Source organism: Thunnus maccoyii, chromosome 7, assembly GCF_910596095.1.
Source record: "Thunnus maccoyii chromosome 7, fThuMac1.1, whole genome shotgun sequence".
In the NCBI taxonomy this organism is placed as follows: domain Eukaryota; kingdom Metazoa; phylum Chordata; class Actinopteri; order Scombriformes; family Scombridae; genus Thunnus; species Thunnus maccoyii.
The window spans coordinates 17,922,037-17,938,644 of NC_056539.1; the positions used below are offsets into that span (position 1 = coordinate 17,922,037).

Here is a 16,608-nt window from a genome sequence, read left to right on the forward strand (position 1 = left end):
CGGCTAGCACACAGCTATGTACACAAAGGTGCTGCATTCCTTCAGAAAAAAACAATTCTCTGTAGTCCATAAGACAAACTATAAAGGTGTCAAGTGATTTATCTATGCGGAAATGCAAATAAAGAAAAACATACCCAGCAGCTTGAGGACGAGGTCTGCATATCTGTCCACACAAACATTTCCATGTCATTATGAAATACACTTTCTATTACAGTTTCATGATCCATAGCACTGATGCGAAAGCGAAAAAACCTTACTTGTGTAGCTGTGGGAAACATAACTTTTCACAAGAGAGGTGTATTTTTTTTCTAAATAAAGTTAACAGCTGATGACATTGCTCTAACAAGTCCAGAGCAGCCGACCGTGCCTTCAGCCTACAGCGACCGTGTTGAAAGAGATTCTGTCCTAAACATCCCGGGTCGTCTTAAATGAGGAGGTTTATATCAGTCTATCTCGCACAGAGAGAGAGATTGAATGTTTTGCAAATTATTCACAGGGATTATAAATCACAGCGGTGTCAGTGTTTCCAATGATGGGAGAGGATGCTTCCTCATTCCTTAATACAAATGACACGGAAAACAACAGCTGCAGCAATAAAACTCTCTGCCATAAAAAAGGATAAATAAATGTACAAAAAGGAAAAGCTGGGGCTCATGTCTTTGTGTATTTCAATGTCATCTCAATAACTTGACGCCTGTTTTATTGCTGTTGTGTTTGCTTGTTCCTGTCTCGTGTAGCCCATTGTCTAATTCATTTATCTCATTCATGTCCTTTTTATGTTTATCTTATTCGATTTTAATTGTTATTGTTTTCCTGTCTGTAAAGCACTTTCTCAGTCTTTTGAAAGTGGTCTTTACCTTGCCTTGCGGGATGTGCAACCTAAAACTGATGGAGTAGATTTCAGCATCTTGATATTGGTCAGTCAACAAAATGCACTGCAGTATGTGACAGCTTCATATTTCTCATGCATCCAGGTGTCATAAAGTGACACATTTTAATAATGATGATGTTTTCATATACTGCATATTCCCAGATATACTCAGAAAGACACATTGATGTGATACTTTACCACAAGCTGCCGGCAGATGAAAGACTATCTTCAAAAAGTTGAATGTAGGGTTTAGAAAGAAATGTATGGATTTCCATAGAGGTATAAGAAAAAACTAGTTCAAACAAGAAGTGCCTGCCTTAGCCTACCTGTTAAGGAGGGACCACCATGAACAGTAAAGCACAAAATCAAACACTTAAACAATATTGTTCACACAGCTGCAGTGAAAAAATTACGTTATGGTCAAAGGAAATTTGAGAATTTAGCAGGCATTTGATTGGACATGAAAAAATTCCAAAATGTCCTCCCAATTAAATAACAAAATACGTTTCATCTCCCGGTTGGTGACAGGAAACAAACAGTGATCTCCCATGTTAAAGTCTGATGTTTTGTTGACCTCCGGAAAGCTGGAAAACAGGAAAACACCTTGCACCAGTTGCTAGTCCATCGCAGGGTGTTATCATCTAAGTCATACAAACACATTAAAAGTCACAACTACAAGTAGTTTACCAATTTCACAAACTTCTTGTCTTTAGAGCATGAGTTGACTCAGAGAAAAACACCACTGAGCCACCACAAACTATCATACCATATTTTAGATCTCAGTCTGAACAAAAATGCTGCTTTATTATTTCAAAAAATATGTTTCTACAGCAAGTACAGTGTGACCTTAATTCTCAAGTTCAAATCATAACATAACTAGAAGAGTGCACTCAGTAGAGTGCAGATCTCCTCCAGGTGTGTACGGTCAAGATGATGGCAAAGATAACAAAAACAGAGATTTATTCATGTGGTATCTTACCTAACTTTAGTGGATCATAACATTTTGGGAATGGAATTAATTGGTCATTTTTTGCACCATGACAAAGGCCAAAATGTGACCCACAACAGACTAGGTAAGCCTTGTTTTCAGCATAGCCGATTGCTGGAGCCTTTTGCTATGTCATAACACTTATCGTAAAATGGTGAGGACTGCTGAAAAGGCGAAAGTCAAAGCTATACGATAGGCTCATAAGGAATGGCATTATAAAATAGGTTTTTCAAAAACTGTGAATCACTGCAACCATGAGAGGTACTTGTCATAAATGTGCACCACAAATATTAGGCTGATGGGTCCAGTAGTATGCAGGATTAGCTGCGGACAGATAAACACATGGACATGCACACACACACACACACACGACCAAACGCATGATCCCCTCTAGGTTTACAATTGGCAAAGATAAAAAACTCCAAGAACTAAAGTTACTACTTTTTTTTTCTGACAGCGATGATGAAATAGCTAATAAATGACTGATGAGGGACTATGTTCTCCAACAGTCACTCCCTGCCAAGGCGAGTGTCACCCTGTTTCTCTTACCATTTACTGCACTTTGTCATTATGCGAGGAGGCAGCTGAGGTGGTTAACTACACTAAGTCCGGGTGAGAATGTGTGGTGACTCAGGCTAATGAAGGTGAAACACAATGACACTCTATTTCCACATTAGCCTCCCCCTTTTCCCTCTTCACTTTTCTCTGTGGGTTCGCAGTGACCCGATCCTCCCTGCTCATCTGTGCTCTGTGACCGCTCCAAACACAGGGACACACACACTTGTGTTTTTATTCATGTTCTTGTGAGGACTGATTATATTCTTTTCCTAGCATGGAAGCCTTACATTTGTGCAGACATCTGCAGCTGAAACAAATTGCAAGTTAAATCCTAAGTCAGCGACTTCCTCTTGAGTGTTAAAAACATTTTGACGAGTTGCGTTGCAGCAATGTTACACAGAAGCAGCAATTCAACACCAACTCATTTTGCAAGGCAAAGCTGTGCAGCATGTGTGATATTTTTAAAATTCAAATGAAAATCAATGATGGTTGACACTTTCACTTGGGGCTTTCAATGCATTCAAATATCTGCACATATGGTAACTTTAACTATTGGCCCCTAACCTCAGCTTTAACCTTAGCTTTAAGCCTATACACTAACCCCATGTTAATTGTAACCTTACAGGAACAGTTTTGAAGAGCTAATATTTTTTCTTACTTACCCATAGTAATGCACTTATCTCTTTATATACACTTCTTTTATGTCTCTCTTTACATTTTGAAGTTATGTGCAATGGTATGATTACCTGGGATGTTTATCTAATTAGCAGCTCCTTTAAATGTAATAATATAAAGATGGATGCCTTAACTTTATACCAAAATTCCTGCCCTCTTTTTCATTCCAGGTCTGTTTTCTTTTAGATTCAATTTCTATATCTTGTGAGAGAAGAGTTTTCACAATGTTTCTTAGCAAAGCTTACTTAAAGCCACAGTACTTGGGTAGTCATATTGCCACAGGTCTTTGATAACAAAGACAGTGACTGAAAGACACTGAAGAAACTGGTGGTTTGGGAGGGAGGGCAGAGATGTAGGGTGAATGACCCAGAAGAGCTACCTGTGGCAGTTGACAAAGTCAAATCTGAGGGAAACTGATGTGCACGTGTGCAGGTTGTCAACTCACTGTGTAAGTTGGGTTTTGGTCGATGGTAGTACTTAGGTTGGAGTTTAGGATAGAGCCATGGGAGGACACTGCACTTTTGAATGTAATACAAAATGTTCTCATTCTGTTACCCTAATATTCATTGGTCCTCACAAAAATAGGACAGGAATACACACAAACACAGCTGAGGTCTATATTTTTAATGCTGGTTGGGAACAGGCATATTAGTCAGCCTCAACATTAATATTGTACAGTTGAGATGTTGTACATATTTGCTCTGTTGGTCAGAATATTTTTCCGGTGCCAGGTATTGATAGTTCTCCACCCACCAGAAATGTCCAATTGAATGTAAAAATACAAATATAAAGTGTTTTCCAAACAACAACAATGAGTGCTCTGTCTAGAGATGGCCAAAGTCCCAAACATCTGGACAAACTTTTTGTCTCTTGTCCCAGAGCTGCAGTATTGCTTACAGATTAATGTTCATTATACATTTGCACAAAAAATAGACAAGGAAGACAGGATAACAGAAAAGCTTAAGTATCAACTTAGTACATGGTATGAATTAAAAGCTGAAATAGGCTTGTAATGTGTAACTTTGCTTTTACTGTAATCCACTATGACCAGTTTAAACTTGATAGGAATGAGTTGTGAGAGCATCTTGTCACCTGTTCGCTCCATTGCAAGATTAACTTCCTAATCCCTACTAATTCTTTCACTTGCAAACACTTTAAGACAGCCAAGTGGCTAGCACACTGCATGGCGGTACTAATATTAACTGACTGCTGTCAACTTTTTGTAAGTGATGTAATGGACTCACCGGCTTGACCATGTACATGTTATTGTAAAAGCTGTGGAATTAAGCATAGGGTATATGACCCCAATTAGTACTTATCTCCATTACTTGGAGTGCTGCAGTCCCGTCAGGCGGATTTAAAACGATCATTGTCAGTCAGTATGAGATGTCAAAGAACTTTGAGAATGACAGCATCTCAGTCCATCAACTTTATCTTGAGAGATTTGGCTTACTCCTTATAAAAAGTGTTTTTTGTATGCAGAGAAATATGGTGTTACTATGAAAGGATAAGTCAGCAGTTTTTCACTGGGTTGTGGCTTAATAACACTGACTTGCTGCTGAGGGTGTTGATTAGATGCAAAGGTGAAAATCTAAGATGCTGGAGAAACTAACAAACCAATATATATTCATGAGGTTAATTACAGGATGTGCTAAAATGATACCTTTTCATTATTATGCCTATTGTCAAATAGCAACTAGCGCTGAAAGGTGTCAGATTACAAATCAGGGCCAATTATATAGAAATTATGAGTCAATGCTTTTTCTTAGGCTGGCAGATTTGTGCTGTTGTTGAACTGTTGAGCTTTACAAGTACAGTAAATTGTTTTGAGTATGCTGTCAGAGAGTGTTTTTATTTACTGTTTGTTACATTTTTATGAATCAGCTTGCTTAAAAGATAAAATTAGTTGTGGGGACAGCTGTTGGGTAAAGGTGATTTGTAATAGTCACTGTGAACTGTGGAGCAGTTTTCAGTGGCTAATATTATGTTACTAGACAGAATAATAACAGGAGGAAGAGCCCCCCTTGATCATTTATACAATTAGTACTTAAGAATATAGCAGACAATTATTCACATTTCATAAATCATGCAATGATAATCATAGTTTGTTGGAAATAATGACGCTGCTAAACCATTTTGTGATTTTTTTAAAATCTGAGATATCATTCATATTACATTTAGGGGGGCACTCAAAAGATTTATTTGTTGAAAAAAAACAAAGTTAATGGTGCAGCAATTTGGGCATATTTGTTGATTATTTAAAAATTAAGTACACAGTGAATCAAAAACTAACATGGTTTCCTTTAGCTTCATTTCTAGCGATTCTGATTTCTTGCAGATGCTGAATTAAACCATTAATCAAATCATGTTTTTTGTAGAAGGTGCAAAATTTAAAGTAAATAAAACACACTGATTGCTCACTGATTTACTATTGTGTTTCACAATTGGTGTTGTTATATCACTTTCAACCAACAAGTGGCTTGTAAACCAGCTCATGCCAAGAATCAGGAACAAGAGCGGCGTTTCAATGCTGTATAATCACCTTGCTTATTATTCAGAGTAGTCTATCCAGTGTTGATTAATGCCTCTGAGCAAATATGTACAGAGGGTCTGGTTAATCTGCAGGGTTGTTTTAATCAAGTGGACCTTTGTTTTGTCCAGCTGCATAGTTTGTCCACCAGACGTGCACTTTCGCATGGTCATTTTGTATTGATCACCACGTGAGTGAGAAATTCTGTAGAGAAGAAATTCTGTTAGACTTGACTTGTCTACCTCCACCCACTCTCCTCTGCAACATCACCTTTTACCTCTTTCCTCACTCATCTGTCTCAACATCTTTCCTTCCAACGGTAGAATTCAGAGTCTATCTATAAATCCTCTGAGCATTTTATCATGCAGTGGCGACAGTGGGCACCCCTGTCAGCTGCCCTGACCCCAGCGGACCTCTGCCACTATCGACCAAGTGACCCAGTGTACTGTTAAGGGAAAACAACATTTTCTGCAACCGCGGCAAGGTCCCTGAACAGCGAGAGAGAAACTGACAATATGACTGACACCGGGTGACAAACACTTTGAACTCAGACAACAGGAAATTAATGCAGGGAGTGCAGCTCAAGGCACAACACATTGCATGTGGCACACTTAAATTGACACGTCTATCCAGATGACACATGTTGATACCTTGGCTGTGGCTTCAGTTCCACTTGTGATTCTCTGCATCTGGTTGTCCACAAATGCTGCTGGCACACTGGCCATATAAAGATAGACCCTGCAGAAACTGGAGCTGCACTTTGAATATAAATGTAAGTAGCTCAGCTTTTACATCCCAAAACAAATTTTAACATGGCATCAGCAGCTACACAAAATGTAATGCAAAAGGAGGATCAGCTGTGCTACAAGATGACCCAGTTTAAAATAATTAAAAACACAGTTTGCACTTAGCCAGGAACATTATATGCCCATTACTCTATGCTTTTCATGTGGGAAGTGGTGGCCATTGGAATTCAAGTGCCAAACCCTGGATGCCTATTGAGCTACATAACTGTTAATCCTTTTTTCATATTTTGTTCCTGCCCTACCCCCATTAACCACTTAAAAACAACCTATAGTTTTTATATGAATATTTGATTTCAAACATAGTTTCTCCCAGTTTGTATTGTACCAACAGATTTTAAAACTCACAGAAATATGGCAACCCTACGGTTCTTCCAAATATCTCCCAAAGATCTCATTTCACTGATCTGCCAGCCACAGCTGTAAGCTATCACATCAAAGTGAGTCGTAATGTGGCTCTTGCTTGATATCTCACCTTCAAGCTGAAAAGCCCCCCGACGTACTCAAGACAAAACTACCATTCAGCATCTGTTGGGATCCCCCTGGCTCTGCTTTAATGCATTTGAACCATTATGCATTGAATTGCAAAGTCGGGCCACAGTCTGTCATTAAGAATGCTATCCCAGTAAGGACATCTGCAGTGGAGGCCAGACTTGTGCTGTACATAAATGGTGAAACTGATCAATCAGGCGGCAGTGCCACCATAATCCATTTCACTCAACGTTATTGAAATACATTCAAATTAAAAGTCTATTTCCAGGGCTTCTGCTGGAACATGTAATGGGCACCATTCATAGCGCTGAGTGTCAATACTATGATTATCACAAATAAGCTCAAAGCAATTTACTCTTCTGTATTAACAGAGAAATGGCTTGGAAGGCGGAAGCATGCCTGACATTAGACCATCCGATCATTTAAATCTACTTTTGATTGTTGGAGATATGAAACCCCAGCTCAGATATCATTAATTGCTTGTCCACCCTTTTTCAGTCAACATAATGCTTTTCCCTCTTCCTCTCTGCAATGTGATCCATTGAATTTGAGATGTAATTTGCATGATTGGCAAGACATCTTATTGTCATTTGTGAGACATCAGACATAAAACGTTTAAGGAGGAAGCTTTAAAGGTCATGCCAGTAATTTCATCAGCTAGGAAATTTACTGTAGACAGATTTCAGGGCTTTCCTCTAACAATGAAATAATGGCGCTGCACTGTCATACTCCCTTGTAGCACTGAAATAAGATGTTAAATTCATATTTATATGTTATTATGTTACTTTGCTGGTAATTTATATTTTCTAAACCATCATACTTAGGAAGACACATGGATTTATTCAGGTTTGCTTAAAAATACAGGAACTACTTGGACAAATCCTTTATTCACAGCGATTTATGATCAATATTTGAACCTTCTATAAAGTTGCATCTTGTTTCTATATTTTCCTAGTTGGTTATTCAAACCAAATTTGCAGACCTGCAATGTGTATTTACAAATTGTCAGCCAACAAATCAGTGATGTGTGCCGGTACTGCTGGCCATGGATGAAAAAATAAACTGTTGATATGAATCAAAAACGTGCAATTGATTCCACAAAATGCATTCTCATTTTAATAAAATGAAATCAGATTAGATCTCACAACACTTCACTCATGCTATATTGAAACTGACCTGGAGTTCAGTAGGCATTAAATTATACGCCATAATGTGTATTCTTTTGTCTTTGCTTTCTCACATGTTTCATCGCTCTAGGTCTGGGTATAATATATAAATGCATTTGAGCATGTGAAGCAGATGATTATTCATTAATAATACAAGTGATCTGAACTAAAAACCTTTCATAAACAAGGGGACATATTTGTAATTTTTAACACTTGTTGATTCTTTCCTAACATTTGAAAGGATACTGTTTCTGTACCTTTGCATTTGAGAAGAGAACTGGAGCACGCTGTGCATTTTGGTGTCTTAACCAGTTATTTGACTAAGACAAAGCACTATACAAATAGGACAATGATACCACAAAGGCAATGCAAGTAATATAACAAAGATCACACACAAAAAACGTTCCTGGAGATGTATGCTTGCTCACAGTTCCTGGGACCCTGTGGGACCACTTGGCCAAGATTAGCATGACAAGGTTCCTCTGCATAGGCCCCTCTGAATCTTAATGAGAAACTATAGTCCAACAGAGACATTCATAATATATTTCATATCTTGTCTTCATAGTCTCCTTTCACCTTCGCCACCAGCAAGGAAACTCTGAATCAATATTCAACTGCAATGCACACCTGTACTCAAGGTTGCAACTTATCAATTATAAACACAGCACTGGGCCCATTGCCTGCTTTATGGATCCCATTTATGTCCCACTGTGAATGATTGTGGTTCCCAGGGAACGTGTTTTGATGATACACAGTCCAATCGATAGATCTTGATGCCTTAATCATTTTAAAAAAGAAAACTGAATGAATATTTTTGCATACAGAATCCACAAATTATTACAATTTTTCAAATTATTACAATCAGTTAAATGTTTTCAGTCATACATTACACTAGTATGCAATGGTGTGTTCCTCATGGAAATAAAAAGACCACTGAGCTTCAAATAATTTATGATTTGTTCCTGGAGCATACAGTATGAGCAGGTTTTACATATTATTAATTCCTTTTTATATGGCTAAAGCATTGACAAGATATACTGTAGAGAGCAGGGGAATACAGAAGTGTTTCCCTGGTGCTTTAAACTCAGAAAGTGACCTTCAAAGAGCTCTCTTTTCCATTTCTGAAGACAAACCAAATATGTATAAGGAACTGCTGGTGGTCAGTATCCATTCACATAACCTTCATATGATTCTGAATCACATTCATTTTTTAAATAAACGTTTTAAGCATTACCTGCTCTTATAATCTTGCTCAAAGTTATTTTGAGTGGAGGGAATGACTGCTGAAGGACAGTCACTCTCGCCTTTTATCCACCCTGCAGCTGGCACGATGATGTCTTGGCACGAGGAAAAGTAACACACTTTGGCTGTGTTGTGATAGGTTTTGTTTAAATGTAGATATTTTAGATAACTACCCTGCTCTAGTTTGAGAGCTTGAGAGTGTGTTTTTCTCATACCTAAAAACCTACATATTACAATAACTGCTTTGAGTGTAAAGATAGAAGCAGTTACCCTTAAGAAGCAAATAATGTAGGTGAGAGGCCATTAAGTTGTTACATATTCCCTCTCCTCTTGCTGAATGATGAATAGAGATGTTGATGCTGTGTGAATACAGCAGCATAATGGATTAATTTGCATGAGCCTCAGCATACAGTAGGTGTAGTGTGAGTGGGAGTTATCTATATTGGGCCGCAGAAGCTTGTACACGGCAGGGGATCCCATAGTTATTGCCTGAGGCTTCCCTTCGGCGAGTGCCAATGAGTTTATCAGACGAATGTTAGATTTACTGATGAGAGTCTGAACATAAGAAGTAAAAAATGCACTGTGCCTGTTTACTGTAAAACAATATGATAACTCATACCATTACATAAGGGAATCGTGTTATACTATCGATTAAACGCATTGTGAGCTGGATGTTTTTTGATGTTTTATGTACTGCATGCATTAGTCATAAATATTACTGACATAATTGCATCAGTAAATAATATTAGACAGCAGGAGATAATTTAAAACATTAACTGACTAATTATTAGATATAAAAAATGAATATCCAGTTTCTAAATGATCAAAATACTTTCAGTTTGGTTCCTGTCAGACAGTAGAGAGATTTGCATCTTCATGTATCTCAATTACATATTAGACACAAGATGAAAATGTGTTTATCTTACAGGATGATTTAAATGGTTTGTCCTCCAGTTTGGTGGAAACCAGAACCTCCATTAGCTTCGTATAATTTGAGAAAGAAGAGGAATCAATGTCTTTTGTTTTGTTTGCTACAGCAGCTAAGGGTTTTAACATCTAGTGAGCCTACAGCTCAGATCTCATTGAGTATTGAGATGAAAGAGCTTGCACTAAGGGCAATGCAAGACACAGTAGCTCTTTGAGAAAAATAAGAGTCAGAGGATCAATAGGTGACATCCCCATGTGATGTGTGTTATTTTTCAGTAGAATGGATTTTTATTTTTCCAAGTACTTATGCTAGACGGCTGGAGCAACATTCATAATTACTTTTAAATGGATGAGTAAATGATGCATCAAACCTCATACATTTTTTCACTGTTTGAATACTTTAAATATAATAAATCCCACCTACATTACATACTTTCCTCCAAATACAGTAACTTACTGTGGCCCATTGTCTAGTGTTATTCTAGTTTGAACAATCTGAAGAGGGCAGAAATATTCCAAAACACATCTGTGTTTTTAAATGTTTTCTTTCCCTCCTGAATCAAGGGTTTTAATACTTGTAGCTCATTCAATTTTTTAAACCTTTCTCTTGAGCATTTGTGGAGCACCAACAGAGCTCCCAAAGTACTCACAGTGCCACTGTTTTTAATCTAGTCCTGTATGGTTGACTTATACTGTCACTTCAAAAGTCTAAATTCATAACATGCAAGGGTCTATCCATTAATCTCAATGGCTATTTCAAGATCCAACCATCTTCATGTTTTTGTTAGGATATTTCTTATTCTGATTACAAGGGCTTTTGCAGGTCTCACCTTCAAACCCAGTCATAAGAATTAGCTGTTCCCCCTTGAGGTAAATTGGAACTGTATACTGGCATGGAATGGTTTATTTCATCTTTTTTTTCTGAGCCAGTCGCTCTCATCCTTTTTTCATTTGAAATCCTGCATCTGGTAATTTCATAATTATGGGAGGGGATTATAACGAAGGCAGCTGGAGCTGCAGGTTAATTGGATTTTTCACCTCGACGGGACCGGATCTAAGTCGCCCATGGGCCGCAAATCTGCACATTTGAAGTTGGGGACAGGACAAAAGAGGCTGGGGGAAGAAAAGAGTGTGCAGTTAAAGGGTCCCCTTTGACTTCAAGAGTTTGGGAAGTTACTTTTGCACTGCCAGTCACTGTTTGTGGCTTGAGAGGTTTTCCTTTGCTTGTACACAATCACTTTCATCCACGTTGATAATATAATTGGCACTGTGTTTTCCGTTCACAGGAGTTACTGCAGCAGTTGCCATTGCAGTGGCTATTGATAACCTCACAGAAATCCTTAAGGATTTGAAATTTAACTTTTTAAAATGAACTTTGAATAAATACATGAATATAGACTTGAAAAAATGGTCATAGTCCTCTATATTTTATAATAAAATATTGAATTATTTGGGCTTACAAAATATATATAAACATTCATTTTATATGTTAAGGTAGGGATGTGGAATTAAAAAGTCACATACGTAGTAATGATCTGTAATTAAAGTTGATGAAGCTCATCACAGTTGATCCTAAACAGATGATCAATTAATTAAATGTTCATCAAATCTCTGTGTGACCAAAATACCAAGTGCTTATAGGAAAGGTCTCATTGTTTTCTGCCTCCCAGTGAGGACACAGAAATGTGGGAGACTTCTAGTACATTCTGGGAATTTGGAAAAAAAAATATACACACACATTTATAAAATCTTTCATCAACTGGAAAATGTCTTTCATGCAATTTCATCATATCCAACAGAGATTCCTTAGATCCTGAATATTACCTCTGACTCGACAATCACAAATATCCATGTTTGGTCACACATTAGTCTCATTTCACTGTTTACTCAATAACACATCCGTCTTTAGCAGTTTCACCCCAATTCTGCTGACAGTATTCTCTACCTCTGTTTCCAGGGGCCGACTCGCTCCTCTGTGGGAGCAACCAAGCTCTCAGCCCCATGGCTCCTGGCCTACTTCTGAATCAATGTTTGACAAAGGGTGAGTCTCTCCCAGAGCAAAAGACGGGGAATTAGTGAGGCTCTTGCATGGTGAGAAGGCCACACGCAAAGCTGGAGGGTGCCGCATTCACATTCCCTGTCACAGACAAATAGCCAATGCAAGATCATATTTCCCTGCCCTTAATAATGAAAATAAACTTGCTTACTGGCAAAGTTTATCCATGTCTAAGGTCACTGTGCTAGGAAAAACAAACTGCAGTTAGGGAGAGGGGTGAAGAAAGGTTTGGCTATTATTTGTTTGTCTGTGTTGACATTGTGACTACCTTCTCTTTGTGTTAAAGATTCTGCCGTTAATGTTTGCTTTATTTTACAGTTTAGGCAGAATCTTGCACTAAAGAGTTGTCTTTTTTTATTTCAGGAGGACAGAAAATGCTGGTGATCTATGCTCACAACAATGAACAAAGACAGACTTGTTTGATGGGATAACTTTTAACAAGGGGACACTGCTATTATTTAGTGGTTACTCCAATGAAAATGTAAAAGTTGAACAGAGCATTATGTATATAAAAAAAAGTCTCTGTGAGATCAGCCGTCTTAGGTTCTTTTACAACAATCTTTATAATTACTTTTGTTAAAATTGTACAAGTTGTTACTGTCTAACAGCATACTTCCAAATTCTATTAGTTGTATTTATTTTAATTTTTACACAAAAGAAACATTGTCTATCTGAGCTTTTAAGGCTCTCTTACACAATGGAGATCAATATGATTTTTGTCCTCATTATTATGCACGCCATTATGCCTGCCATTTCAACAGTCAACAATCTCCTCAACACTTGATTCCTAACTGACATTCAAGGGGTCTGTACAAAAGATCACAAAAAAGAACATCATTCCTCTATGACAGTTTGTAGCCTCACATAATTGCACAAAATGTCACATAATTGTGGATAAAGTCAAAACAACACGCAGCCCACACAGCATTATGTGCACCAGCTCTGACATAAAGTGCATTTTTGCTAAGTTCTGAGTCATTTCCTTCAATGCCAAATGGTAAACAGTGCAATTTCCAGCTACCCCGCTGAGAGCTGTCACTCTGCCTAAACTGGTGTTATATTAAAATGCTTCGTAAATTAGCATTACCTGAGGCATAAAGCGTACAGGAACTGACTGTGGGCTTCGGCGGCAGCAGCAGACATTAATTAGAGCAAGTGTGTGTCATACTCGGACATATTATGTATAATATATTTCTACAACCACAGCCAAGTGTAGCACAGGCCCCTTGTTAGGTCCATGGACACGTTTCTACTCCCACACAGCATTAAAAGCCAACATCTCACAGGATAACCCTAGTGCTGAGCTCTTAAGTGGTGCCAAAACTGGTGCTCATTCAATAATATACTAAGTGGACAATACTGTGAACCAGTGTCATTTTCGAACCTTTATTAGTGTTACAACCACACAGAGGAACATTTACAATGCAATTTTCCTACCTGAGTTTCTCATCTTTGAATCACATGGAAAGATTTGGCTTCTCTAACACATACGGTGAAATGAGCTCTCTCTACACTGCAGTGATTGAAGAAAAAGCAGAACAAAAAGCAAATAAATCCCATAGAAAACAAATTCACCAATTTACCGTTCAAGGTGCTCGGGACTTACTTATAACCTGAGTCAAAAGTGTATTTTATCCATACCAAAACAATTAAAACGGTTTTCTCAAATAGTACCAAAAACACAAACCATTAAAAAGCAACTGGCATTTGACAAAAAATCTCACATTTATTTTATTTGTTAAACAAGTGTTGAACTTTACATCAGTCTTAAGTGATGAGCCCCTTGGTAACATGTTTACATAAAAAACATGAGCTACAGTACAGCATGTATACCAGTGCTGGAAAATATTCATACATTTCCCATTTATTTTTTGGAAAGATTTTAATAAATAAAATGTCCAAACCCAGGCGGAAGAACTACATTTATGATAGAAACTTTATTGTCAAAAGTTGGTTTCATTTCGGTTGCGCTTGCCCATCACCCTGACCCTGCCATGACTGTTAAAAAGATCTATTTAATTCGGAATTACACAAAAAACTGTGTAATAAATAAATCACTTTAACTGGGTTGTTTGTATTCCCATTCTACTAAAGTAATGCCACTTGGGCAAAATCAAATAAACATATTTCAATGGGCGATATCAATGGAACTCATTAAGCAAAAACACTGTTCACAGGTGGGAAATGTGATAATGCATCTTTGTAATTTGTTGAATCCTCCTTTCTTTTCATAAGCCTTTACGTTCAAACTTACTACCATGAATGAAGTGCTGGAACCATAAACACACTGTATAACATATGTGCAACTTCTACACAATAGTCTCTCAAACGTTAAATTTTGCAATTAAAAGGTTTCTTCATATTTACGGTTTCCCATGAATTTTTATTTTACACTAGCAATACAACAAAATATATATTTTAGCCATTTTCCTTGACAACAGTTCAATGTACAGTTGAGAAAATATAAGGCCAGGGGCTTGATTGCTAGTGGTTATACAATCCAAACTTCATGGTGATGGATAGCGACCAGGACCTTATATTCCTTTTCAAACAGTCTGCACAGGAACATTTTACAAACGGAGTCCATGTCCTGGTCTAGGGGTGTTTTGTTCACAATAAAAAAACAGGTTTCAACAAGGATGTTGGGGAGTGTATGTACAACCTTTTGATTGGGAAATTGCTGATCTGATGTAGCCAGTAATGTTTCCTTTTGGGTTTTTTTTTTGTCTTTTTTTATTTCTGTACCTTAAATTTTTCTCAATTATTCAACAGCAGCAGCACATTTAAATACATAGTTGGCTTGTCTCTTAAAATTGAAATTTGACTCTGCATTTTATGTACAGTCTCATTTAAACGTTGCACTGCCATTGCTGTGCACCAAGTCTGTTGCTCTGCAGGGAAGGTGGGAAGAGTGGCATGTTTGGGGGTAAAGGAGATGGTAATGCAGATGGGGGAGGGGAGGTTTGTAAATGGCTAGTGTGTATGACGGGGCTTCAAGGCTCTCTTCAAAAATAAAGCAAAGACTTCCCTTCCCTTCACTAGTGGGTCCTCCAAGAGGTGAGGGCTGCAAAAGGGCAGGAAGAGGTTTGGGGATGATTTAAATACATTTAAAGGCTTGTGACTAACTGCATCTGTCCTTCCCGCACATCGCCTTCAGGGATGCAGCCCTCTTTAGTAATAGGAATAATATAACCATCACTGTTCCCTCGGCCTATCGAGTAATAGGCCTGGAGCTGGTTGCCAGCTCCTAAGTTAGGCATGCTCTTGTAGTAAACGTCCTCATTCTCGCTCCTCTTGGAGGGGGACAGGTCCTCCACCACATCAGGGCTGCTCTCGGGGTATGGAGAGTCCCTCAGATTAGGCATACTAGTGTACAAGGAGTCTCTGTTTGGTGACTGCAGACTATCGTCAGGGTTGGTGGGTGTCAGCTGGCTGACAAAGGTCTCAACTCCCCCATCGGTCCTCACCTTCTTCTGGGGTGCATACAGAAGCGAGTGAGTCCGCTGGGGGATGAGCGGTGCCTCCAGCTCCTGCTGATGGTGCAGCTCGAGGCCCACTGTGTCACCCATGTGCACCAAAGACGAAGCATCAGCTACGATAGCGTCGTCTTCACTGCTGCTGCCACCTACCACTGTCACCTTGGGCGGAGCCCGCTCCGCGTGGTGGTGATGATGGTGGTACTGCGGCGGCTGCTGGTGGTGGGGCTGATGATGTAAACTGGGGTGCTGCTGCTGTTGCTGTTGGTGGCTTTTGTTACAGGCACGCAGGTTGTTGTGTACTAGCTCAGAGATGATCATTTTCTCGAAGGCAGCATCGTCCAGACTGAGGCCGCAGTCTACTACCTGCACACTGTCGCCAAAGTCCCCATTGCGGAGCGAGTAGCTATTGTTAAAGTTACCATTTAGCGGTAGTGTATCCATTGCACTTGTATCCCTCACCGCATTGTTCAGTGAGTGCCCTATAAAGAGAAGAGAACGTGAGGGGATTTTACATTAGTCAGCACAGATGAATTGCAGAAAAAAAAAAGTTTAATGCTGTTTAGGATGCAGTTTCACATAAAAAACTCAAGTCAAATTAAGCCATGCCGTAAATCCGTTAGTTAGGCACAATCCTTAACATACAATATATAGGCATGCATTATTTGCAATGAGAAATCATTTTACTTTCTCACATATACATTTTGACTTTCCCTTACAAATAATTTCTTTGAAATAAGCGGAGCATTGTGCGTTTTAGTCTGCCACAAAAGTGACAAAGCAATGAAAAAGATCCCAAACAACATTAAGAAACAAACTGAAAC

The 16,608-nt window shown here is 38.5% G+C and overlaps 1 protein-coding gene across 12 annotated transcripts in view; it reads right to left on the reverse strand.

The window, feature by feature from the left end:
• Window positions 1-13,680: 13,680 nt before the first annotated feature.
• adgrl2a (adhesion G protein-coupled receptor L2a) overlaps window positions 13,681-16,608 on the reverse strand; it is a 98,981-nt gene continuing 96,053 nt past the window's right edge. For 11 of the 12 annotated variants that reach the window (XM_042416421.1, XM_042416423.1, XM_042416422.1 and 8 more), the window contains one exon: window positions 13,681-16,266. In XM_042416421.1, coding sequence (XP_042272355.1) covers window positions 15,416-16,266 — 851 coding nt within the window. In that variant the 3' untranslated portion in view covers window positions 13,681-15,415. The remainder of the gene's footprint in view (window positions 16,267-16,608) is intronic. The other variant, XM_042416418.1, reaches the window with a different exon arrangement.